The sequence below is a fragment of the Aythya marila genome (assembly GCF_965140915.1).
Source record: "Aythya marila genome assembly, chromosome: 11".
Taxonomy (NCBI): domain Eukaryota; kingdom Metazoa; phylum Chordata; class Aves; order Anseriformes; family Anatidae; genus Aythya; species Aythya marila.
Window position 1 is genome coordinate 14143950 of NC_139052.1, and position 27150 is coordinate 14171099.

Here is a 27150-nt window from a genome sequence, read left to right on the forward strand (position 1 = left end):
GGTGTCTGCCAGGCTCAGGAAGAGCCTTTGGTGTGAGAGCTGCAGCAGCAGCTCCTAAATTCGGAATTTGGGAGCGGGGTTTTGCAGGGGCATGTGGTGGCGGGTGGGACTTGATGGGAAGGGAGCTGATGGGGATGGGACTGCGCTCGGTGAAGGAGGATGCAAAGTGCCCCCTCCTGTGTTTCCTGGAGGTCTGGATGCTCGCACAGACATGGGAGGATTTGGGATTTTGCCAGCATGTGCGGCCACCCTCCCTCTGCTCCCCCAAAGGCTGCCTGATTTCATTATCTCCTTCTCACCTTGCTGTCAACCCAAGGCTCTCTTTGTGTGGCTGCCTTCTCCCTGCGTAGCCTGCCCCCCAAAATACCTCTTCTCTTTTGCTTTTAGTACTTCTCAGGTTGCTTTTGCACTCTTATCCTCTCTGGCCTCCAGCCAAGGAGGTGATATCTGCCGGGTCATGAAGCTCTCCCAGGTAGATGAGGTTTATGTTTTTGAGATTTTGATGAGATTTATGTTTTGGCAAGCTTGGGCAGATGGAGGAAGGGGCAGGGAGCTGTCAGCTGCTGTGGCAGTGACACCCCTGGGTGCAAACAGCCATAATAGGATGCTTCTAATGCACAGCCACTAAGTATTGTATGATGATGCCTTGGGTAATCATAATTCTGTCACTTCAACCCGGTCGTTAATATTTTTAACACGATGTTTGTACTTAACTTTTTGTTCAACTTACAAAATTAGGCTTGTTCTTTCTGCATATGGTTGGTTGAGCTCCGGATTCGTGGGCAAGAATCAGACAAATCTTTTTTGTTTTCATTATTATTTTAACGCTCCAGCAGGATACAAACCATTTTTCCCTTTGGGGGTAAAATAATAATAAAAAGAGAACTTCCATTCAGGTTCATCCTCATTAAAATCTCTCATTAGGAAACCTAGAGCTAGGTCCTACGCTGCTTGACAGCCCTGCAGAGGATGACGGGCTCTGTGGTGGCAGTAGGGCCACGCGCAGGGGGAATTATTTACGGTGACTTCTTTTTTTCCCGTTAATTTTCAGAGACCTCTCTGGTAACCGGCTCACCACCCTGTCATGGCAACTCTTCCAGACGCTGCGGCTCTTCGAACTGTAAGTCCCATCCCAGAGGTACCCCCTGGGAGAAGAGGGAGGCTGAGAGGAGGAAGGAGCTTTATATAGAGCTGTTTTGAAGCCCGTGAATAATTACCTAAAAGTCCAGTGGTCAGCACCTTCCCTGGGAGGATTCCCTGGCTATGGGAGCACCAGAGCAGAACTGCTTCTCTTTTAACTTCACAGGGGCTGGCTAATTAACGTCAGGATGATGAACAAGTCATTCCAGGGGTAGTAAATGGCTGGCTGACCCTGGGAAAAGGTTAGAGATACTCTTAGAAATACTCACTGGGCCAGATTTTGAGTGGATCTTCCCAAAGATTTGGCCTTCCTCTATTGGAGGGTGACACCAGCTGTATTTCTTTATCTGCTGGCCATTCTTTAGAAGACAACCCTGCTTTTTAGTTGGATGACTCCCTCGGTCTCTAGCAGTTGAGGTTCCTCCCAGCTCCTGTGTGGGTGAGGAGATAGGGTCTCCCCTGGGGCAGCAGAGCCCTTCAGCCTGCTGAATTATTGATGGAGCGTTCAGTGCTGTGCTCGAGGAAAAAGTGGACGTGAAATCAATGGAGCGTTGCCCTGATGACCTGTTTTGTTGAATTTTAGAAATAGTTGTTTGGTGGGTCTAAATATATATATATATATGTAGGATTTCTCCCAGAGGATCCTGGGAAGCTCCATTCATCCTCGCTGATGATCAATAGAGCTGTAAGCCAGAAGTGACTTATGAAGGAATAAAGACAGTCTTTCAAGTGGGAGTAAGTGTGTTATCACTGGTGTTACTGCAGTGTATTTTATTTCTGTCAAATTGTTAAATGAAAAATACTAATAGTGATATTAGAAATAGAGAAACGCCCCCCTGATGGGGAGTCTGGCTTGCAAACTTAAAATGCTGAATCTGGGATTTGTCCTCTCGCTGATTACAACCCCAAATATTTCTTTAAAGCCTGGCTCAGGTTTCAAGTGTAATAGCGTGAGTCATTTGTATGCTTAGACCTTTACTTCTTGTCATTGCTCTGTCTGGCAAAACTCAGATTGATGGTTCCTGCCCAGGAAGTGTGGAGGAGCAAATGGGGCTGTGGTCCTGGTTGTGAGAGGCACCGGCAGGGCTTGGGGTAATGGTGAACCTGAGGATTGATGGGGATGCTTCCAACGTAGCTTGTTTTTGTGGTTTTGTTTCACTTGGATCTGTCTTCTTTCTTTGGGCATGTCCCAGGTCTTCCAAGTCAGGCTTAAAAGACCAATACCAGCCCAAGAGGAATCGAGATGGTGCTGTGTGGGCAGCAAAGTGTACTTGTCCCCACCAGATGAAGGATGCATCCGCGTTGAGCCACGCCATTGATGCTGGCAGGGAATTTGGTGGGCTGGAGGTGGCCTCGCTCTGTGTCAGCAGAGTCACTTGGGGCCAGCGCTCTGCAGCCTGGCAAACGGAAACGAAGTGAACAATTTGGCTCCCATCGGAGCTGTGCTCAGAGCGGTTTTCTCAGTGATAATGAGCCCTGATTGATGAAAAAAGTAACGTGGGAAGGAACGTGGGAGGTCACGGGACTGGCTGATAGGAAGAGGAGAGGAGTGGGACAGCAGCTCTGTCACGAAGCGTGGTGTCAGCATTTCCTTTGAAGAGGCTTGGCAGCGCCCAACTTGTCTGGACGTCTCCTGCCATCGTGCTCTGACAGGCTTCTTGGCACACCACCCCCTGGCACGGGCTCAAGTGATCAGCTTAGAGGTACGGGCTTAGAGCCTGCTGCTGCTGAGCAGGAGCCACAGCCTGGTCTGGTCGGCGGTGTTCAGAAGAATTGCTTTGTCACTGCTAGTTCCCATCACGTCTTCCCTCTGGGCTCCGTGTCCCCAGGGGCCCTCTTTCCACATGAGCACAGGTACAACCAGGATAATGTGGTGATGCTGGTTCCTAGAGCAGGAAAGAAGAGGAAGGTTTCAGCTGGTGGTAATGTGGCTTGGAGATGTGCTTGCAGCATCCTTGCCAGGGCCAGGAAACTGCTGAGCTTTGCAGAGAAGACCTCACAGAGCTGTAGCTTGAGCTATGCACTTTGAATAATCATTCACGTAAAGATGCTGGGAATTAAGATAAAGAAATATTTTCTCTCGTGGAGTGGATGTGGTCCTGAGTGCTACAGCTGCTAATGAGGATAAATGGATCCCCAAGCTGGAGACAAATTGGTAAAGGATGTGCAAAAGTAGAAATATCATATTTTATTGTATTTTATTTTTTTAGCAATGCAGATGATGGGTGAGTAGAAGACAGCTTCTTGGCATGGTGAGCTCCAAGGAGGCTTCCAGAATTTGGGAGGGAGATGGAACATGTGGCCCAGGACTTCAGCGAAGGCCAAACCTCAGTGTGCAGCTCAGAGAGGGTGGGAAGGGAAGAGATGGGAGGATCGTCTCCAGCAGGGTGCTGGGAGAAGAGCCACAGCTGTGTGACATGGAAAGTGCCAGGGAATGTGCAACCGGACAAAGCCCCTTGTGGAGGCGAGAGTAGAAGGCTAACATCAAGGTCATGCCACGTGAAGATTGTGCCACGCCATGAGAGGGGAGGGTGGCTGGAAACCTGGGGCTCAAAACAGCCTCTAGGCTGCCTTTGAGGCATCTCGAGCTAGGAAAGATAACTCTTTAAAGCAGAGTTTTTTTTGTTGAACAGAGCTGAGCTTGTCCCCTGCTGACTCACCGAAGAAAGGATGGCAAAAATGAGGCACACTTCCAAAGGATATTATCTCTTCCTCCTCCTGGCCAGAAGCAGGGCTTGGAATGGTTTCCAGTAACTCCAGCCTCAATTCCCACGGCACGGGCTGACCTTGACCAGCAGGGCTGAAGCCAGTGTGTACACAGCTCTGCGAAGCCTGAAGCTCCGTGTGCGTGGGGAAGTGTCTGACACTTGCAACAGCTCATAAACATTGGGCTTAGAGCCTTTCTTATCCACAAGTCACAGCTGGCTTCCTCTGTCATGTCCTTGGCTTCCTTTGTCATGTCCTCTGAGAGCTTAAGGCTGACATTTCAAGAAATTCCTTCCCGGAAAGACCTAAGACTCTGGATCCAATTACCTCCTTGGTTGTCTGAAACCCTGTAGTCCTGAACATCTCCCTGCTCTGCCCAGACCATTTCTAACACTAGCAGTCCCCGCCAGCAAGCCTTGCAGAAGGTTTTTGCAACGCTACAGCAAGAGGCTTTGGTAGGGATGGGGCACAGCAGCATCCCTGTTATGAGCCTGACTTAACGTTTAATGTGCCTCTAGCTTAAAAACTTATTGCCACCAACAGTCACGGTAATAGAGTTGGAGCTGGATGGCTGGTACTCGCGTGCTCTGAGTGTTAGCTAATTCAGTTTTCGGACACCGTACATCGCTCCCTGTCTGAGCCCTTCCCTTTCTGGCAGAGCTTTGGAAACAACAAGTCTGGCTGCACCCCCAGGAGAAGCACAGGCTTTGGGAAATAAATAGAAATGGAAAATGAAAATAGATTTTGCTCTCTCCCCGCTGGGCGCTCTTTGGTTCTCCTGCTTGGGGAAGCAGGCTGAGTCTCGAGGTAGGAGAGTGTTTTAATTGCGAGCGTGAGAAACCTCGGTAGCAGCTTTATGTGAATCAAAACAGACAGCACAAGTGTGGCAGCGATCTCTGCTGCCCTCCGAGAGGCTCTAGCTGCAGACAGCTTTGTTTTAGCTGATGAGACAGGGGACAGGGTGTGTGTCTTTGTTAGCTGCCGAGCTCAAAAAAAACCTGCTTCGTGTGCGAAGTCCCTCAGCTTTGGGTGGTGATGGTGCCTTACAGCACGTGGTGGAAGCTCCTTGAGGTGTTTCTCCTCTTTGCAGGGAAGGGGAGGCGTGCTTATCTCCGCAAGCAGAGGGTCACAGGCACTGGGGATGCTTTTACTCATTTCTGTTTTATGCTGGAACGGAGGTGACCGAGCTGGCTGGGGGTGACTGAGTGGTTCAAGCCCTGCCAACGTGCTCTTTGAGGAGAGCTATATCCTCATTCGCTTCTGTCGTGTGCTCATTAGCCCAGCCTGTGACCAGCCTTTGCTTTTAGCTTTTGTTAAATCTGCAACAGGAAAGAGTGAATGTGTTAGAGCAATTGCAGGAGAAAGGGCTGGAAGGGGCCGCAGCTCCTAATGAGCCATGCATGCCACAAGGCAGGGACACTGATGAGGTCTGAGAAGAAAGATGGGGGTTCATTTCTGGGGGTAGGTCCAGGGCAGAGTGAGCACTGAAATCCCTGTAGACCTCTCTGGAGAGCCAGCCATCGTGGCAGGGAAGGCTCCAAGCAAGGAGGAAAGGCATCTCCCACACCTCAAGCGTGCTTTTTGCAAGTATGTGAGAGAAAAATGGTGCACACATCTGTGTGCACATCTAAATGCCCATGGTGCATTCACACTGAGGTGCCATGCCAGCAGCTGGTGGCACTTGGCACGTCCAGCCAGTGATGGGAGTTAATTTGTGCAAAAGCCCCTGTGGGGGCCTCGATTAGAGCGAGTTACATCACTGGTGCTGGGGCAGGTCGTGGGTGAATTCTGCCCTGAAGCACGCTCCTCCTGTATTATTCATGGCCCCTCATGAATTAGCAATGGGCCGGGAAGGCTGCCTTCTCTTACTTACAGAGCTGCCCTTAAGTGCTGTGACAGCGGCTCTCCCGGCAGCCTTGTTTCATGAGGATATTTGTAGCAGAGCAGAATTTCACCCCCACTGCCTCTGAGCTCCCCCTGTTCACTGCCTGGCCCCTGGTACATGTCCAGCCACCTGATCTAACATCAGCTGAGCTCCTGCTTGCTTACGTGCTGTCCTGGGATGTTGAGGCTCTGTCCCCTGCTCCTGCCCAGCATCCAGCCCTGCTGCCAGCACTGACGTGGGGTCCCCAAGACAATGTGGGCTCTGGATTTGGGGCTGCAATGAAGCTGTGATGCCTGTGCAAGGCACTGACTGTACCTATTGTGGTGTGCAGAGAGTGTGCCTTGTCATCTGGATCCCACCAAATCGCTGTGCCAATCTGCTCTGGCCTCTTAAATGTGGTGCTTTGGCCTTCAAGTCTCTTGTCTAGGCCTCGTACCTGTCTTGTGAAGGTTTGGGTGCTTGTGAAGGGGAAGCAATACAATAAGGAAAAGGCGTGAAGTGAAGTTTAACTCTGTTTGTTCTAAAAATAAAAATAAAAACCAGATGACATCTTGTTCTATGAGGAGGATCAACCTGACACCGTTAGGATTAAAGTTCAACAGCCCTGGGTGCTGACAGAAGCTCCCTTCTCCTCCTGCTTTTGCAGTGCCGTTACAGACCCAACAGCAGCTGCGCGTGTTTGGAAGGCTGTTTCCAAATCCTGTTAGTCTGTGGAATTAATTTTGTAAAAGCAAGCATGAATTTTGCAGTAACGCGTGGAACGGACCAGAAAAGCAGCTTCCCCTTGTCTGATGGGAGGGATCCAAACACTACGTGGAGCAATGGATTGATGTTTGGAGAAGCCCTTCTTTTCTGGGGTGACTGAGCTCACCTTTTCAGTGCTCAATCCTCTGCTCCCTGCTTTTTTTCTGCTTCATGGTAATGTGGGGGGCAGGCTTTTGTCCAGGCTTTCTCCTGAGACAGCCCCCTGGGTTGGTAGCTCTGTCCTGGCTGAGCACCGGGGTCCTCCCCCCTGTTGGGACCCATCCTCCTTGCATCTACACAGAGAGCCGGAGGGCTTTAAAATGTAAATGAAATGGTTAATAGGTTGGAAAATCGATAATAATAAACATTCATCGTATATAAAACGTATAAGTGTGTTTTAAATGAAGTACATTAAAGGCAGTGCTTTTTTCCTTTTCTCCCGGCCGGGTCAGCAGGGTCTCAGCACAGAGCTGTTTGATTTGATTAAAATGCATGATATCCTGCACATTAGCTCATGTCCTGGAGCCCTGGGAGGCTCTGTTTGTACACATTACTAAGGAGAAAAACTGCCAGCTTTGCTGAGTGCTGGTGCAGCCGGAGGTGTGCTTTCCCCAGCAGGGTCTTGGACCCCCACTGACGTAGAATTTTAGGATGTGGATTAGTATTTTAGGGCGGTGTGAAGCTGCCTGCTCCTTTGCTGAGAGATGAATGCCTGAGGTGTCGGGGTGACATTACTGTGGGACTGAGCCATGGCTGTGCAGTCCTTGCAGTGAAAGATGTTGAGTACATGTGTGTTGACCTGGAAGATGTAAAACCTTGTTCAGGGAGGAGTGTGTGTGAGCACATGGATGCACAACCTCCATCTCTCTGGAGCAAGAAGAGATGGGAACCATGTTGCTCCAGAATACCCCATGGAGGAGTTTCTCCATCAGCTCAGAAAAGCCCTTTGCATCTCCCTGGTGCCCTTTGTCCTTGGGGAGCACAGAGCCAGGAGATCTCCCTGGTCCTCCTTCCCCACCCCACTGTCGTTTCTCTCTCTCTGCCCGTAGGAGACTAGAGAGGAACCTCTTTAACTGCAGCTGCGACATCCGCTGGATCCAGCTCTGGCAGGAGAAGGGCGAGGCCAACCTGCAGTCCCAGGAGCTCTACTGCACGAACATGGACACAGCAGTCATCCCTTTGCAGGAGATGAACATCACCCAGTGCGGTAAGGGGCAGCCCGTGCCGTGGGGGAGCCCTGTCCTGTTCTGCCCTTTCCAGTTGACCCCTTTACTTAGGGAAGCTGATGCCATAATATCTCACCACGTGGTCAAGAACAAGATGATTGAAGCTGATCGCAGTGGTTTGTGGATTAAAAATAGAGTATCAGGGTAAATGTGGGGCTGCTGTTTGAGTGCCTGAAGGTATCAGGGGATTTGGGGGATTTCCTTCACTATAATGACACTGCTTGACAATGTGCGATGCTGTGCTCGTGAGAACTGATAGGTTTCTTGTTGTTCTTCCTCTGTCTAACAAATCCTAGAAATGGCATATTGATAAGAGGAAACACTCCTAGGAAATACATGTCTTTATCCATTTTCCTTGCTTTAATTTTTCAACTGCAAGCCCAGGTCTGTAGGGATGAGGCAGGAGTGACCATGTGTCTCTTTCTGCTTCCTGCTGATTAACAGAGTCCAGTGGCTCCAGGAGCAGCATGAGGCGTGTTCGATAGCTATCCCTCACCTTGTTCACACGTCAGCTGCCTGTCTGGTATCAGTTTTTGCTCTGCTGTTGCTATTACTGGAAAGCATTCCTTGTAGTGTAAGGGGAAGGACGTGTACCTTCAACAGAACAATTAAACTGTCTATACACTAGCAGCTGTCAAACTCCAGATGAAAAAAGGAGGAAAAATAGAGGTTTTCTTTCTTTGATTATTGATCTGTGTTCTAGGAATTTGGGTTTGTTTCTTGCAGCAGTAGTAGACAAACAACACGCATTTTCATTTGCGTGACTTTTTAATTTTTTTTTCCCAAGTTCACGATGTCCCTTTACTAAGCTCTGGAAACTGGCCAAAGCGTGCCTGCATGGGGATGAACTAAAAAGATTTGAGAGAGCACTGTAATTTCCTTCCCAAATCAGAAGAATAATCTGTAAGGATTAGAGAGGGAAAAAAAAACAAACAATTTAGGGATCAGGGATGGAAAGAGAGGTGACTCCAGCAGTGGTGGCATTAGACTTGAGGGGACACCAGGGTGATGATTTGGGAACACAGAGGGTCCTGTCTTTGGGTCAGCATGATGGATGGGTGATGGAAGGGCTGTTTGCCCTTCTTGCAGCCAGCTCTGTCTTGTTTCATGTTGCAAGGATATTTGGTAGTTGGGGCAGCAAGCAAAGAAAGCGTGTAAATCAGGGCCACCATAGATCAGTGAATCGCTGCCACCACTGAGGAAGAACAAGGGCGCCTTTTATTAGGAGAGCTGTGGTTATTATGAAGATGCATCCTTGGTCATCTTCTCTTGATTATTACAAGTCAGAGGAACGCTGTCCTTGCCTGGAGTGTTGAGTACTCTGTGCCATGTCCCTAGAGGTAGGGACACTTTGGGTCCTTTCCCAGTGCATGCAACTTTGCCATCAAAAGTGATTGCCCTTGAAATCACCTTCGGTGGAACTAAAATATAGATAGGGAGGGCAGTTGTGTGAGGGGATGGGCAACCAGAACTGGGCACAACTTTTGGATTAGAGTCTAATGGGAGGGTCTGTTCAGCTGGTGTTTCTTCAGAGTTCCCAATATTTCCTGTCTCCATGCTCCCTCCTTCCCTTGGTAGGAGAATGCCATGCCATTGCCTCCGGCTGCTTCTTGCAAGGTGCTGGGGGCTGAGTTGGCACACAGCCTGGCAGGATTTGGGTCCACATGTACATGTTCTACAGCTAGCTGCAGCAAATGCTGCTCCACACCTAAGCACCTCGGTGTCTGCCCTCCTAGACCTCCCGGAGATCAGCGTGAGCCACGTGAACCTGACGGTGCGGGAAGGGGAGAACGCTGTCATCACCTGCAATGGCTCGGGCTCGCCACTGCCCGACGTCGACTGGACGGTGGCAGATCTCCACTCCATCAACACGCACCAGGTAGGGAATTAGGGACATCGGAACATGGCTGCAGCTGGGGGATCTCCACGTCCACGTGTGTAGGTCAGGGCTCAGGTAGATGTTGGAGAGTGCAATGGGAAACATGGAACAGCCCCATCCAAAAGAAAATAGAGAGCTGTACCTTATCCAGATGAGAACCTAGGAAGCATCTGAAGGGCATTGCAAAAACTTACCTGTGTGCGACAGGAAAGTGAACATGAGATAGCTTCATATCTCAGTGCTCCCTAATTGAATCTTAACTCATGTCTCCTCTAATGAAACTACCTGTTTACAGAGGTGTCTGCAATAGCTGTAGCTGAAGCAGGCAGCTAAGCAAGCTGTTCTAGAGACAAGCTGTGTTTATCAATGCTACAGCGCTATGGCTCTTCACCTCCCAGTAGTGCTTCTCATACGTAACGGTGAACTTAATCGGGTGAGGAAATGCCTCACCTCCCCCAGGTCCTACTTGTCCTTGAATTTTCAAGCCCTTCTTGCATTTTATGTGGAAACCGGGACCCTCACCTCCTGGGAGCAGGAGCAGGGAGGAAAGAAGGCACCAGCGGCTGATTTTTGCCTGTGCTTCTCTGTGATGCATAGACCAACCTCAACTGGACCAACGTTCACGCCATCAATCTGACCTTGGTGAATGTCACCAGTGAGGACAACGGGTTCCTGCTTACCTGCATCGCTGAGAACGTGGTGGGGATGAGCAATGCCAGCGTGCTGCTCACCGTCTACTGTAAGTAGCCGTGGCAAGGTTTTGATGATAGAGGCTGGAGGGGAGGGATGCCCTGAGAACTGCGTGAACCAGTTGCTACCTGTGGTACTCTGTTTTCTTGGACGAGAACTAGGAGCAGAGCACAGAGGTGGGTCCTTGTACGTTTCTCTTAAGGTCAGTACTCTGCAAAATTTCTTGCAGAAATGAGCACTACGCAGGCAGGATCCATAGAACCATGCTGGTGGTGGTTGTCTTGCCATCTGTCCCTTGGCAGATCCAGCTGATTGAGGAAAAGATGTAGAGGGGCTAAAACTCTCTTTACAAACATGGGGTTGCTCACCCTGATGCTGTGTGAGAGGTTAAATGTCACCCTTGCTAAAGCCAGTGTAAATTTTGCCTCTAATTTCAGGGATGCTATTGTTTCTTCCTAGATCTGCTCCTACAAAGTTAAACAGCACGCGCCGTGTAAACACACACGTGTCAGATTTCCACCGCTCACTCTCAGCTGCAAGTAGCGAAACTTTCTGTGTGCTTTCTAATATAACTTAACACAAACCTGACCTTAAGAGGAAGTTTACACAGCTTTGTGCTCTCAAGCAGCTGAGATTTACTATACGTTGCTGTGTCTGTAACATTTGCCCTTAATCTGTAGTTTGGAAACCTGCCCCCCCAATCCCCCAGCCCTGCTAGGCAGAGGAGACCATGTGTGCTTCTGGCGGGTGTCGGTGAACCCATGTGGTCCATGTTCAGTGCGGGAGCCACGAGGTCCTGGAAAGACAGGGCAGTCAGAGGGGATTGGAAAGAAGAGAGCAGATGCTTTTCTTCTTTCATCTGCCTCCCAGTAAGTATTGATAGACTGAAGAATGGAGGTATTTAAAGTTGACATCAGCTCAGAGGTCAGCAGGCGGGTGTTTTTTGCACTGCGTTTTAGCTGCTTTTCCTCCCCATCTTAAACAGCACGATGCCAGTGCCTATTTTCACCCGTGTAATCCTCTAAGCTGCTGACAGTTTCTGCTACCCCTGCTCTCATTGCCCAGACCCATCACTCAGGCTGCAATTTCACGCCAAAAAAGATCTGGGTTTCTGTGTGTAGGTGGATGCCTGTTTTGAATCATCCTTGCCAGGAAGATGTGAATAAGCCACATGCAGATCTAGGCTCGCAAATGGAGCGAGGTGGCTGGGACATGGCTATGTGGTTCAGGGTGGCTGGGGGGAGAATTTTGCTCTGCTCCCACCAGGTCTGTACCTTGCTCTCTTCTACCACCTTTACTGTTTGAAAAATGCATGACTTTTTTCCCAAAAATGGGGTCAAAGTTGATGGATTTCTGCTTTCCCTTGTGGGTTGCCTTTGCAGCTGGATGCTCTCAGGTAAATGAGAGGTTTAGGGAAGACCTACATCTCTGTGTCCTTGCTCTTTGCACTAAACTCTGTTCTTCTGGTCCATACTTTGCTGGTCTTGGGGTTCAGGACCTAGTATGTAGATGTCATAACTGGGGTTTCAGAAGTGGTGGAAGAGCAGCATTTGAACTGTTGGGGTGCCCGTGGTTGGGGGAGACGATGCATATGCAATAAATTGCAAATGGTGTCTGCTTTTCTCTCTGTCCTACTCTCGTCGCTTTAATTAAAACACCCCCGGAGGGTGCTCGACGGGTGGGAACTCCTTTGGGATATTCAGGCAGTTGAAACCCTCAAGGACCGGCAGCCACTGGGGGATACTTGCTTCCACAGCTTATGAAATCCAAAAGCGCTCGTTGCGACCGAAGATCCCCCATGGGCACCTCACACACATGTACCGTGATGGCACTATGTGGTGGTGTCCTCCATGGAACAGGCTGCCTCCCTCTGATCCCCGGGGGGAAGGAGCGCAGCCATAGATAGGCGTGTGGACCAGGCAGCTCCAAGCTTCATTATTTCTTGTCTGGTGAAGTGATCAGCCCCGTGTTTAATTTGTAACCCTGTTTGCAAGCCCAAGGTTATGGTTCAGATCCTCCTGCTGGGGAGTGTTGAGTGGTTCTCATGACTTAGTCTTCCTTCTTTGCAGACATCCATGGGAGCAATAAAAGGAACAAGGGATTTTCGAGGCTTCACATTCAATAATCTTAATTTCCCCGGTGCACGAGGCTTGATGTGGGTGTTGGGTTGCTGTGAGCCTGCCATGTTTCTCTCTGCTAGATCCCCCCCGCATCCTAACCCTGGAGGAGCCGGTGCTGCACCTGGAGCACTGCATTGCGTTTGCAGTGCATGGGAATCCAGCTCCCACCCTCCACTGGCTGCACAACGGCCAGGTCCTCCGGGAGACGGAGATCATCCACATGGAGTTCTACCAGCAAGGGGAGGTCTCGGAAGGTTGCCTGCTCTTCAACAAGCCCACTCACTACAACAATGGCAACTACACCATTGTGGCCACCAACCAGCTGGGTTCAGCCAACCAAACCATCAAGGGACATTTCCTTGAAAAGCCTTTTCCAGGTGGGATATTCAGTTTATCTCTTTACATTTTTTTTTTTTCCAATCTGAATATGGGACCAATCTTAATATGGTACCACTAGTAATCCTGACACCTAAATAGAGAAGACCTGGGCAACCCAACCCAAGGTGGCTTTTCTCTGGAAGAGGTGACCTCTGGAGGCATCTTCTGACCAGTACTGTTCTCCTACAAAAATGTGCTTTGGTGTTGTAACTCTTTAATGTAGTGATCAATACAAAAATTAAGAAAGTTGGTGAAGAAGAATCAGCCTCCATTGAAAGTTCAGAGGTGCAGGTATCTAATCTGGTATCTGGCTGGGAGTATGAGAACTGATGTATATAACAGGAGAGGCACTGGGATAAATCTACCTTTTGTCAAGTTTTCAGCATCTCTGCAAGATTTTGACCCCGAGTACGTGGTTCACCTGAAACCTGCCAGCTGGGGTTGTGTTGGGAGTCCTGGTTCTCATCAGCCACGTATCGATGAGGCCTGATGTGGATTGGTGTAGGAATTGAGCTCGCAATGCAGTTTAATAGCAGGAAATCCCACGTTTTGTTGCTTGTATCAAGAGGAAGAATTTGATCTGGAGCTTTGATGGAAGTCAGTCCAAATTGCACTGAGAGGCGAGAGACTAACTTGTTTAGATGCTTGTGTTTTGTAACATATTCTGCAATATATATATTTAAGATCTTTAGGGATTTCAGTGGGAGAAGGGTATAGGATTGGTTAATTATTTTGGATTTTGTATCAGCTCTGGGGACCCATAAGAAGATAATTTTTGGAGAGAGAGTTTTCTTCTATGTGGCTGTTGTTATAAGCTAAAGAAAGGAAACCCCTTTAAAGTGATGCAGATCTTTTTTTTTTTTTTTTTTTTTTTTTTTTTTTTTTTTTTCTTCCAGCTTGCATTTGAGAAATGATTGTAGCTGGATGCAGCAGTGTCGGGATTGTTTTCTTTCCAAATATGACACGAGCAATTCTAGGCTGACAGGCCTACAAAAAAGGCGACAGCTCAATTAGTTGCTTTGCATCAGTTTGCTAGGATTTCTCAACCAATTGTTTGGAATGCCCCAGCGCGCTCCCGAGTGACTTACAGCTTAAAGGCAAAAAAGCATTTGAGGACATGAAGATCCAGCTCTGGGGGGGCAGCGGAGACCTTGTGGCGACTTGTCTGCTCTGTAGGAAAATGGAAAGTTTTTGTCTGCTCTCTGGCTTTGCAGCATCACGCTGGCCATCATGGGGTTAAGATCCCTGTGTGCTGCTGCCTTCAGGAATGATGCCATGAGAAAGTGGCAGCTCTAAATTGGCCCCTGCAGCCCAAGAAAATCCAACAAAATAGGACGTTTGCTAAATATAGAAAAATACCAATGGTAGTCTCATTTATTATTTATATCACACCATATATGTACACAGAATTTTCCCGCAGGTCAAATATCATAAATGCAAACCCAAATCTCTGCCTTGAAGATCTGACAATTGAACAAATGAGCTGATATGAATGGGAGTGGAAAATTTATATTCAGGCCTCAAGGATGATGCCCTGTATGGCTATCCAACCTATTTATGTTTCCTGCTGTCGGGAAGGAAGAGCAGCTTATGAACTGTAGGTGGGTGAGGTGAGGCACGGGTTTGCAGTGTCAGCTCTGCCAGGTCCCACCTTTGTGACTCCATTTCCCCATCTGTGAAATGGGGACAGCTCTAAGTAGGTGCTGGACCTCCAGAAAAGGGTGCAGATCTGCTGTTCTGGAGAGCTGATTTTGGAAACGGATCTGAGCCGTGCCGTGATGTGGAAGGCATGTTAATGTCTGAAGCACCTCTTGTGTCAGAGGCTCCGGGAGAATCTGTTTGTGTGAAATATAAGTAAAACATTGCCCTTGGCGCATCGTCACCCACACCTTGTATGTGTTGTTGGTGTGGAGTGCTTTCAGACTCTGAACCATCTTCCAGCAAGAAATGACCCATTTCTCGTATTTCTTTTGATCCAAAGTCCCAGGCTGTTCCTCACCCTGGTAGACCCTGTCAGCACAATCCAGGCTGTAATTTACTTTACTTGAAGTTCGTTGCTCCATCCGCTGCCAAAGCTGACATTAACACTCAATGCAGCTGACGCTTATTTCCCGTTTGAAGGTAGATTCCTCCAGAAAATGCCTCAAATTGAAGGTTCCCTATTGTGATTCATTCAGGAAGCTTATTGCCTATAGCTATTCTAACATGGAAAAATTTTGCTAAAACTATCCAGGATGGGGTTATTAGGCTTAATGAAAGCAGGACCTGGAAGGCTTATCAGCATGGAGAAAGAACCCATGACAGTGTTTTTTTAGAACCCCCTGATGTTCAACCTCTAGTTGGTACAAAGCTGGATTGTGATGCCTGGGTTGGGAGAGAAATATTTTATTACAAACTGGATGGGAGATGTTATTCCATAACCTGTCTCTCTGCCTTGTTGTGGCTCTAGGAGCAAGGACAGTAGCTCCCAGGGCAAACTTGTGCCATTCCCAGTAAAAATCTCACTTCATGTTGTCATTGGTATCTCTACCATAGGTTGCCATCTCCCTATTTAATCCACAGAGGTTGGTCTGCCTACCTCCCCCTTGACGAATGTTCCGTTCTTTGGCAACTTTTCACAGAAGTCAAGTTGACTGAAATTTCTTGTTTATGTTTTATGCTTCACAAAACAAGGAGGCTTAAGTGGGGAAAAAAAATAAATATTGTGGGTTTCCGCTGAGCTTTAGTCCAGCAAAGAAAAATGGAAAGAAGAAAATGTAGAGTCAGCAAATGTTTTATGATTAGACTGTCTGTGTTAGATTAAAAAAAAAAAAAAAAAAAAGAATTCTCCAAATAAAGTGTTTCTTCCTAATTAATTATTTCTCTTGCTAGGAAAAGCCAAGACAAGTTGTTTCTGCTTGACTTGACACAAAAATATTTTTTTTCAGTTCTTTTCCCCCTGTTTTGGAAAGCCATGTTTGTCACCTGGGGATTGCTTCCTGCTTCCCTTCCAAACCTCACCCGTATTTCAGCCTGAGCTTTTTCTCATCCTTCCAGGAGCTCTCTGCCAGCAAAGCTGTGTAAACTCCTGTTAATATCAGGCTCAATTTCTTACATGGGCAAGTGAATTGAGAGCTGACGTTGTTCTCATACTATGTAAACTGAGTGTCACTGGGAGCTTTAGACCTCATCGTCGGAGCCCTCAGCTGTCTTCGGAGCTGAAGGGGCTTTACTGAATAGTCTGGAGCAGTCAAGTGGCTGACACAAGGGGCTGGTGTGTGGAAGAGGCAGCTTTAGGACAGACACTGCCTCTATACATATCCAGTACAGACATTATTAGCTTCCAGCAGTGATTAAGGAGGCTTTTGAGTGAGCCCAGGAAAGGTCTCCTGTAACCCTCTGCCCCAAGCTGGGCTGTCCTCCGTGGGAGCTGGTCCTTGTCCCTGTGGGACTTTGTCCCTGGGTGAAGACTGACAAAATCTGCCTTTACCCTCACCTCCATCCAGCTGAGCACAGGTTTCTGCTGAGCTTTGCTTGCTTGCTGGAAGCTGAGCCATTTAGCAGAAGTCCCACACAACGTGCTGCTGATTGTCCTCCGTTTTGGCATTGCTGTAGCATCCTTCTTCTCCCGTCTCAGCCCGAGGCCCCTGTGTACTCTGTTCTGACCCCTGGGATATTCTGCTGACATGTCTGCTGCAATTTCCAGTTACAGTTGCCCCAGAGGATAAAAAATGAAATGTTTTGGTTTCCTGGGCTCTTGGGGTGGGTAGAGTGTGTCTGGGGGGGGGGGGGGGGGGGGGGGCTGGGAATGAGGCTGCTTTCCCTTTGCTGTGCTGCTAATTGTATTGCTTCTCTCTTTGTCCTTTCCACAGAGAGCACGGACAACTTTGTCTCAAGTAAGTGTCTTCCTGCACTTGGAATATTGTGGGAGTTTTTAATTTTCTTTCCCTCCTGTTGTTCTGCCTCTTATGTGCTCCTGGAGGAAAAATCAGTGAGTCAAAAGCAAGTTGAGGCTGAGGTCACACAAAGCTCTGGCTTCTCCATACATGAGCAAGATTACTGGGGGGTTCATCTGGGGTGTCTCCAGAGTCCTGTTTGCTTCCCGTGAGTGAGGTCCTGTAGAAGGACCTTGTGTATCATGGCCCACGTTCAATGTACTGTGTAATATGGAGCAGGATGAGAAGTGGGACTGAATTCCCATTGTGTTTTCTCCATGCATTTTTTCCTTTTTTTCTTCCCCTCCCAAAATTATCCAAGTAATTGTTTCTTTAGACCAAGTTCTGCTGAACTTGCTATATTTTAGCCCTACTTAACCCAGTAGATTTCTAGAAGCTGGCTCAGTGGGAGGCTACCCACCCTAGAGGACCAGGAACCCCAGTGTTTCTCAGTTGTAAGGTTGGAGTGTCTGTGGGAGTCTCACTGAATCCTCTCTTTGGTGTTTTGGTTTCAGTCGGTGATTACGAAGTGAGTCCCACCCCACCCATCACTGTGACCCACAAACCAGAGGAGGACACTTTTGGGGTGAGTCCCATCCTCTTCTCACCAGAACAGCTCTGCATGTATTTCTCATTAATGACGGCTCAGTATTTACAGACCTCTGCTGTTCTGAGATGTTTGCAAGGCAAAATCTCTTCCTTTGTGATTCAAGACAACCAACAATCAGGATTTTATGACTTGTGTCGGGCAAGCAAAGTTCTGATGTGAACCATGTGAGCCTCCTGGGTCTGCAGTGTGGAACCAGGCAGCCCTTTGAAAATCAGGCATCCTGTGAAGCTGCTGCTGGCAGGTCAGAAATTCGTGCTCTGAGAAAGTAGCACCCAGAGAACAAACAAACAGCCGGCCGTGTGTTTCATACTATTATCGAACTGTTAAGTCTAGCCCTGTGAGGGACTCGGATTTAGCTTGGTTTAAATTTGTCAATGCCAGTTTGCCCTCCCTCCTGCTCTGTAGGGTACGCCAAAAATAAAAAGGAAAGAAAACCCATGGCTTATCAGATCTCACCATTGTCTTTCTTTTACAGAATCCGGGTAGAGGAAAAAAAAAAAAAAAGGTGTACAAGTTTGGAAAAAAACACATTATATAATTGTTCTAGCTATATGAAAGTTTTAAGATATTGAAATCCACGAAGTGTTAACAGAATGAGCAAAACACAATTCCCCTTGGTTTCAGTTCTCATCCAACTGAAACGCTCCTATAGCTGAAGTGGAAGCTTTGAACAGTGGGATCAGGGTAATAATGTGCGCTGATTATTAAATATAAAGCAGAGAAAACAATCTGGGGGATGAAAATAATGTGTGGTAAAATGAAAAATTTAAAAATATCTTAGCTGATGTATCAAGGGCAGGGAAAAATGTTGCACAATAAAATAACTTTTTTGGTTAAATGATACATTTTCTATTAGAGTAGACAGTTTTGTAAAATGAAGTGAAGTTTAAATGCAATGCAAGACGCAGTACAGGAGAACAATTGGCCAAATGCCAAAGAAATTGTTGTTTACATCAATGTAATGAAAGCATCTCGAGCAAAGACTTGAAGCAATAAATATTCATAAATATTAAAATAAGCCTGAGTTGGTAAACCCTGTAGGGCAGGGAGGTTTTCTTTTCTCTGCTTGTTCACTGACACACTGGAACCACAGTTCCAGTGAAGGACTTTGGACATTGCTATAGCATAAATATTTACCACTAAAAATTAGAATAAATAGGGAAACGTTGGAGGCTTTAGGGGAAAAAAGTAGTTTTTTTTTTTTTTTTTTTTTTTTTTTTTTTTTTTTTTTTTTTGGGAGGGGGGAGGTTGTTCTTGTTTTCTTCTGTTCTCTTTTTTGTGGTTATGTTTTTTGCCCCCTGTTCTTTGTCCTGAGGGATGGCTGGATGGAGAGAATTGCTCTAAATATTCTGCTGCTCCTGCATATTCCAAGCTGAGGTCAGTATAGCTTTAGCATTGTGACACCAAGGCCCGATAGGGACACTCCAAATGACAGCTCATGATGTATGGTGAGGGGAGAGGCCAGGCACTGGAGCAGAGGTCCTCCTCCCCTGCAGGTACATGGGGTGAGAGGCTTGGGAGAACTGGTGCCAGACCAGCACTGCTGACAAAGGGATCCCGAGCAGCCCATGGTGCTTGCAGTCTGTATCAGGACTCAATAACAACTTTTTGTTGTATTTTCCTCCACAGTTGATGCCTGTGGGGCTGCAGCAGATGGTATGAGCCTACAGACAGGCAGGGAGGCACCTCTACATCCAGTCTACTCTCCCCAGTTCCACTGCCTTGACTCCAGGTTTTTCCTTCCAGGTTTCCATAGCGGTTGGGCTGGCGGCTTTTGCTTGTGTCCTCTTGGTGGTCCTCTTTATTATGATCAACAAGTATGGCCGGCGGTCCAAGTTCGGGATGAAAGGTACGTGCAGTCTCTTTCCTCGAGCAGGAGGCACCTTCCAGGATTGCCAGGTCCTTATAGCGCCCATGGAAAGGTGTTGTGGCTTTATTCCTATGTTGTCGATATCGGTGCAAACCTTCTAAAGAGGATATTGCCCCGAGGATGTTGTTCAGCCCTCTTTTTTTGTCAAGAGAGCAGTGGAGTTATGTGGGCTGGTGGTTCTCTGTATGCACTGTGGCTTGTTCAGAAGTGTGTGCACGTGTATTAATGTTGGGCAGAATGTTTTCTTTGTAAAAGAGCCCATGGGCTGTCCAGAAAAATGTTGGCTGCTCCCTGCAGCCACTTGCTAATGGAGATGCTCTCAGAGGAGGATGTGCTTGTATGAAGTCTCTTTCTGCGGCCCTGATGAAAGGTTTTCCCTCTGGTTGTACTGGGCACAGAGGGCAGGGTGTGGAGGGGGAACAGAAGGATGTGAAATTATTTTGTTTTCTTCTAGAAAAAACAGGTGCATCAATTCTCTGCCTGATTGCGAGTGGGGACCAAGGTGCTGCTATAAATTTGTAAGGTCCGTGTCAGGAAAACAAATGCTGGCCTGCCTTACAGTGATGTAGAAGGTCTTTCTGTTGTCTCTCTGTTGGAAACTTTCCTTGTTTGCTTAAAAATAACCACTTAGGAGTTTTTTTCAAGTAACTTTGGCTTCTACTACTTGCTGTGCAGAGCTGGCCTCTCACTCCTGCTAGCAGCCGTGTCGTTTTGCTGTGTGGTGCTGGTGCTAGTGGCAGAAGGAAGCCGATGACTGGCTACCAGCTGATTTCTGTGACCGTCCCACTGCCTCCAGGTGGGAGCGTTGGTGGTGCCCGCTGGAGGCAGGAGGAGCCTTCACATGACAGAGCCCTCCCAGCCCAGCCGGTGGCTCACGCAGGGGCTGTTTTGAAGCTAGGCTCTGGCAAACATGAGCTGCTGCCAAGGCTCCCGAGTCGCAGCCTGCTGCCTGGCCTTGCTGGTGTCTGCGTTGTAGGGCAGGTTGACAGGTTTGGAAATGTTTCTCGTGCTTGCCTGGAGCTTTGTTTGCTTTAAGGAGATGTATCCTGAGTGGGTCCAGATGGGATTCTGGCTGGAGTTTCCCCTATGCATCCTATGGAGATGGAAGACAGGACTTTAATTAAATAGCAAATCTTCTACACCAACTTAGCAATATTTAGTCCATATGTCCAATGATAGGAACCATCTGGTAGGGTGTACTGACTGGTGGGTGGAGTAAAGGAATGGAAGACATGGTTCCTGGGATCAATTCCCAGCTCTTCTGCTGCCTGACTCAGTGTCCGTAGTCAATTAGCTGTCTTAACCTCTGCCTCTGCTCTAATTCCCCATCTGTAGAACTGAGATGATGTTATGTGCCTTCTGGTGGGATTTGTCAGAACACTTCTAAAGCGTTTGGGCATTTGCCACTGATGGGGCTGAGGGATACAAATATGAAAAGGGAAAATAACTTCTGACCTGAATGGAACAAGCAAAGAGGAGTGAACATGATGCGAATAACCGGTCTGCATGAACAGATGTGGTACTTGTTCAGAGGTGCTTGGCTATGCATGTTAGTGGGTGTGCTGTGTTCCCAGAAACCAGAGGTGTGCTGTGACGGACCTGTGTGTTGCAGTCCTTGTGAGGAAAAAAACAACAACACATTTAACCAGAAAAGCCTCTTTTCCACTTCATTATGCTGTGTTTCTTCATCTCTGATGTGAAACCACAGCTCTGCAGAGTTCCTAAAAGTTTTATTGATGATGTTGCCGGTGCCTATGGCACCTGCGACTCATTACAGAGATATCTCTGTGGTTTTAAAGATGTGTTTAATTTGTTATCTCTGTTTCTCTAAGCTAAGGCAGCCTAATCATATCACCTAAACTCTGCTCCCTGCTGGAGGCTGCAGATCCTCCTGGCCTGTGAGCAGTCTTCCTCACAGATGGCTTTACCTCCTCTGATCCTTCTGCTTTTTTTCAAGTGTCGTTTCTGCTTTTTTCTTTTGCTATGGGGCCAATGTCAACTGCCATGCCACAAGGCTTTACATCTCTAGCCTGCATCTTCCTCCCTTGCAACAAACTTTCTAGCAAACCTCAGCATTTCATCCACACCATGCATGCCACTCTTCCATTGCCTTGCAGTGGCTGAGATATTTGGCAGTGTTCTGGCTGTGGCATGCCCTGGCAGCCAATTGAGTTCTCACCCCCTCAACAAATGTCATGGTCCCCTCTGCTTTTTCCTGAATGTAATTTCTGAAAAATGTAATTTCTTTCTAACTGTCTTTCCTTGCTGGCCAACCAGTCCATGAGTCTAGAATCTTGTTTTTCCTTTCCATGGCAGGGGTTTGGAACTGGATGGTCTTTAAGGTCCTTTCCTACCCAAACCTTTCTGTGATCCTATCAAACCATCAGATGACTTTACTGAGTGGTCCTGAGATTTTCTCCCAGGGTCTTGTGTACAGGTCCTACCTTATTGTGACACCTCATACTGGACACTTCTTTTAGCTGGCATTTTCCTCTGGGTCACTCGTTACCCATTAATTCCTGGGCAGGAGCCATCATGTGTGGCATCCAACATGTTATCATGGATTAAGAGGAAAAAAAAAAAAACAGAAAACACCAAACCCTGAGTCTCTGTGGGAAAGTGTATCACTCCCTGAATCAGGAGCTGTTCCCAGCCAGCTGATACATTGCCACTTGTTGTTGAAATCCCAGCTTGGCAGGCCTGCAGGAGCAGGTTTTTCCCTGTTGTTTTTGTCAGGGACGCAGAACATCGTGTGCTCGTGTTGGACACGTTACCCAAAGTACCTCATGAGCCTCTCTGAGCACATCTTTTCCCTTCTGCATCGCCGAATGTTCAGCAGATGGTTTGTGGCCTGCTGAGAGAGGTGTGCTTGGGCTAATGGGCTGGAGACCCCGTGAGGTTGGCAAGCATCCCTGGGCTGGTCTGTTAGGTGGAAAAAGGAGATCACTGTTTCAGGGCACATGTGCTGGAGGAGGACAGGGAGAGGATGGTGTGCCCGTGGTCATCCCCTTCTGGCTCGTAGCATGCCCTCGGAGCCCACTGCCTACATCCCATGGATAGGGATGGGTGAAGCGGCTCCTGTAGGCAAGGGGGCTTGGGACCACCTGGTGGGGTGGTGAAGGTGGCAGGAGAGGGGCACACGAAGCTTCTCTTGTGAAAGAGCTGGGAGGAAGGAGCCCAGCAACATCCTGCACTCACTCACTGTTTCTCCATCTCCATGTCCGGAGCTCCCACTGGAAGGTTTTACGCCTCACCTTTTGGGGTCAGCCTTGTAAGCGGGAGCCTCATAAACCCAAGTCTTCCCGTTGAAATAGCACCCCAGCAGATGACAGGAAATGAAATTTCATAATACAATAAAAAAAGCCACACGCAAGTCCTGGGACTAACAAAAATGAAATTTCATAAAACAATAACAACGGCAGAGAGAAGTCCTGGGACTAACAAAATGTTCGGATGGCACAGTGATGGAGGCCATATAAATGCTTAGGTTGATGGACTAAAATATACGCTGCTTTTGCCTATTTCCTGTTACATTTGCAAGTATCTAGGGATAAAGAGAGTGTGCTCATGCATATTTGTGTGATGTATTCCTGGTGCTGCAAAACCTTTTTTTTTTTTTTTTTTTTTAAAAAAAAAGAAAAAAGTGTTTGCAGAGAGATGGAGAGAAAGAAGCTAGAAAAAAAATCCAGAGATGAGAGTACTTGTTTTGCTGAGATGAACTGTTTTCCAGGCTCTGTGATTAAAAACTTCTTATATTTCCTAAATGAGGTTTCCTCCTTGGTGGAGGCGGTGCTAGCTAATGGTTCAGAGTTGTTACAGATAGCAAAGAATATATTGCTTTTTAATCTGATTTCCTGGAGAAATAAGGTGTGTTCACACTGTGCCTGCACGTGCAAGTGTGCGTGCAGCTCTCCTGCTTTTTCCTCTTTGTCTGTAGCAGTTTTTAGATCTGCTGGCCCCTTCCACCCAGAGGAGAGGGAGGAAGAATTTAGAAATCTAATTTTTACAGGCACCATGGAAATAAGGAGCTGAATAAAGAATGACCACTCGGGTGATGCTCCGCTGATGGAAATACCTCGAGCCTTCCTGGGCACCTGGGAATCTATTATAGATGCTCATCCTGGGACAGAAAAACAAATCACATGGGAAGGGGCTTTCATGGGGTCTGCTGTGGTCGGTGGTGTGTACGTCTGTGCAAGTGCATCTACGTATCTTTTCTGAAAAAAAAAATAAAACCAACAAGAAGGAAGTAGGGGGAGAAAGGAAAGACCAGTAAATAAACACTGCCCACACTTTGTGTGATGTTTCAGGAATCGCATCGTGCTTGGTTCACTCTGTATCTGTTCTAATAGCCCTGATCAAAGTGCTGGCACTGCTGATGTGCATGTGGATGTCAGAAGTACTTGCAGAGCTGTTCCATTGTAATTTAGCATTAGTTAATAGGTACTTAAAGTAAAGTGGTTGCCTATTTGATTATGATTGGGGGTTATTAACATTTTTTTCCATAAACAGATGGTAACTGTCCGCTGAGTCGATTGCAGAACAATTCCAGGGTTCTGATTCAAGAGGACCTGCTCCTGCAAAGATATATCGGATGCTTGGCTTTTTGCTTTTGTTGATTTGTTTTTTTGTTTCTATTTTTTTTTGCTTTCCTCCTTCGGCATGCAATTATCGCTGCAGCTTTGAAGAGGGAGGAAAAAAAATATACAAGAGACATGACCTACCTTTCAGATGAGGCTTAATGCTGACCTGCATTGCCTTGGCCGAGTCCGGCGATAATCACGCACTAGTTGTTTTTCCCTGATTATTAGTTTGCAGCTGTATAGGAATGAAAATGCTGTGCAGCTCAAAGAGGCTCGACTTTAAGGGTTAGGTGCTTGGAAGTCTGTGGTCGGGCCTCTTTCATTTCAACCTCCTGGGAGAGCATCCTCCTGTCATGTAGCAGGAGGAGGAAGGAAGAACAAAGTAGTGCCAGCACAGAACTGGGAGAGAAGCAACCATACATTAAAAGTTGTGTATAACCATGGTAGCTTAGGCATGCACACTGAGCCATGCAAATGAACTGGAAATTGGAACCGATTGCTGTTGCTTTCTGTGACCCTGGTTGTGCAACCAGAGCTCCTCACCCCCCCCTGAAGTGTGCAAGCAGAGCAACCCCATGGCCTTGTCTCAGGTTGGAGCCTTTCCTTGTTGGTATCTCTCCTATTTGTTTTAAAAGCCCCTTGATGTACTTCTTGCACTCAATATTGCTTGGTTTTATTTGCCTGGGAAGTGGATTGAAAGGGCATGTGGTTTCACTGGGGCTTCTTTCTATAAATGCCTGTTTATTCTCTGCTGAAGTGCAAGCTGTGCTATTTATTTATTTATTTGGTGGCTTCAAGGTGATAAAGCATGAAGCTCTCCCCAGCCAGTAGGTGCCTCGGTCTGCTCAGCGTGCCTCTGGTAACTGGTGCAGCTGTGTCATGATGGCCCTGGGCTCCTCGACAAACCTTGGAGAGATGCCACCTCCCCAGGGGGCTGTGACAAGGCTCCTGCATCTCGTCTCAACCAAGGCTCTCCTGCCTGCAGTCAGTACTCACAGCCCATTTCCTAGGTTTTGTTATTCTGGTGGAGGCTTTGGAAGATGGGCTGGTGCTGCCTGCAGGAGCAGGGAATCACCCTTGACGGGGGCTGGGGAGATGCACTAAAAAGCCTTCAGCAGAAATTAGAAGGTCAGCAATTATTTAGACCTAGAAATAAGAGTTATTCCCACTCCCAGAAGCACTAATAACCTATTTATAAAGGAATTGTAAAGTGTGCTGACCAACCATCAGCTAGCATCTATTTCAGTTACTTTTACAAAACCAAAATATCTATTTCAGGCAGCTACTAAAAGCAGTTTAAAAAAAATAAAAATCAGCTCAGCAGTTTTCTATGGCCCAGGAAGCCCTGAGCCTCTTTCTTGTTAAGTTCCCACAAGCTCTTTTCCCTGACCTTTTGTGGACACCTTCGCTTGCTCCGTGCCCAGATGCTGCTGGCCCTGGAGCCCCGTGGTGGATCATCAGCCTTCAGAGTGCTCAGGAGGGCAGCAGCTGCAGGATTTCCCCTCTGATCCCAGACCTGAGGTGTGAGAAGAGCCTGGAGCTGGTGTTCATCATGGTGGTCGTCTGGTGTTCATCATGGTCATCTTCTGCATCTCGTGGCTCCATTGCTGCCCTGATCTGTTGGCTCCCACTAGCTACAGAGCAGTTTTTCTTCATTTTCTTTGCTTTGCCCAGTGCCTGCAAGAATCACCAGCCATGCCTGAAGGCCCTGGTTCATCTGGCCTGTTGCTCTGCAGCCAAGCACCCTACATGTGCTGGTGCTGGGGTGGATTTGTGGCTTTGCTGGGTGCCGTCTGATCCTGCTGAAAGACCTCGCCTTGTGACCAGTGAGAGGTTTTCCTGCGGAAAGGGAAAAAGTTGATTTTGACCAGAGTCCTGTTGAGAGGAGCAGCTTTTGGCAACGTGGGTTTGTAACACCTGCCTTTGAAGCCACCTGAGCCAAAGCAGTTTAGCAGCTTCCAAAGCCACAGAAGTTGACAAAACCATACAATTGTGGCAGAGAGAATGGATGGATCTACACGGATTTGGGATTAAAAGCTCTTTGGCTTGCTTCTCGTTTGACCTGAATCACCTACAAGAGGAGCCGGTGCCAGGACCCTGCATCACTATCTTCTATAACCAAGCACATGCTTCGTCCCCAGCAAGCTGCAAGTTTTTCCCAGCCTCATGCAATCAGCAGCAAAGAGGCTTTGAATAAGTACAAGGGGAAAAATACTGTTTTCCTTCACCCTGCTTTCCTGTAGTGTGAGATTTGGGGGGCAGGAGCTCGGTGGCACCAGCAGGATCGGTGTCCTGCCGCAGCACCAGTGACAGCCTGCGGCACCAAGGCAGCTGCTGGGATCGGCGCGAGGAAACCGGCCCCTTTTTGCTGCTGACAAGACGATTTCATCTTGATGCTCTAAAAGCTCTTGTGACATCTGCAATTTTCCAGATGGATAAAGAAAACCTGTAAGCAGGGGCGTCTCGGCGGCTTTCTAAGCGCCTGCCTGTGGAGCGGCATCCATTGGTTTCATATCTGCTGACAGGGCTTAATAATCATTACGCTAAGTGGAGCCAGTGCTTGGGAGGCAGGTGAAGCTGCTGCTGTCCTTGGGCTGAGATGTGCTGCGGAGATCCGTCCCCCTGGGCTGATTTCTGCCCCTTCTCCTTGCAACCGTGCTCCTGCTTGGGAGCCCCTCGGCACCTCTGCACCCGCTGGTGGCTTTTATTTAAAGGCAGGGAGCCAGCAGGGATGCTCCTGGATCTGGCCCAGGGGTTGCCGTGCTCCCACGGGGCTTCAGTCCTGATCTGGGGAAAGGAAAGCAGAGCAGGAACTTCCCACAATTACCAGGTCTGTGCCAATAAGCAGAGAATTTCTTCCTTCAAAGTGCTTCTAACAACAATGCAGTCTTTTCCTCATTGTTGCAGGGTGTGATAATCAGCATGGTCCAACCTATTAAGCTATGATTTTTTCACGAAGGAGAAATGTCTGATAGTGCAAAAAGGAAAGAAAAACCCCATGATTTTTAGGCAACAACAGCCTAGGATCAATATTCAGTTTCCTTAATCAATTTTTTTTTTTTCCATTTGGATTTTCAGTAGGTTCTCGTGCTTCTCCCTGTGTGGGGAGCCTGCAGTGGCTTGGGGATGCCTGGGCATGGTGGTTTTGCTGTCTTGTCTGGCTGGCTGCTGGGAGCTGTGAGGCAGCCATGTGAAATGCAACATCCCGCTGTGTGTGGGCTTGGACTGCTCTGTGCTGGTTGCTGAGGATGCTCTGGGGCCAGATTCAGGAGAGGTGGCTTGGCGTGAGCATCACTTGTTGCACAGGTGAAGCTTGTGGGTATGGGGCTGATGCATGCAGGAGCCCTCAGGGTGAGGTCTCCAGCATCAAAATTTGGTTTTCTTTAATGTTTTTGAAGTTTTGGT

The 27150-nt window shown here is 47.8% G+C and overlaps 1 protein-coding gene across 3 annotated transcripts in view; it reads left to right on the forward strand.

Moving 5' to 3' along the window:
• Positions 1 to 27150, forward strand: part of NTRK3 (neurotrophic receptor tyrosine kinase 3) — a gene marked incomplete at its 5' end in the record, with an annotated part of 191957 nt that overhangs the window by 42650 nt on the left and 122157 nt on the right. For all 3 annotated transcript variants that reach the window (XM_082768804.1, XM_082768805.1, XM_082768806.1), the window contains 8 exons: positions 1052 to 1120; positions 7525 to 7682; positions 9438 to 9580; positions 10178 to 10319; positions 12471 to 12767; positions 16620 to 16643; positions 17198 to 17268; positions 19039 to 19141. In XM_082768804.1, coding sequence (XP_082624930.1) covers positions 1052 to 1120; positions 7525 to 7682; positions 9438 to 9580; positions 10178 to 10319; positions 12471 to 12767; positions 16620 to 16643; positions 17198 to 17268; positions 19039 to 19141 — 1007 coding nt within the window. The remainder of the gene's footprint in view (positions 1 to 1051; positions 1121 to 7524; positions 7683 to 9437; positions 9581 to 10177; positions 10320 to 12470; positions 12768 to 16619; positions 16644 to 17197; positions 17269 to 19038; positions 19142 to 27150) is intronic.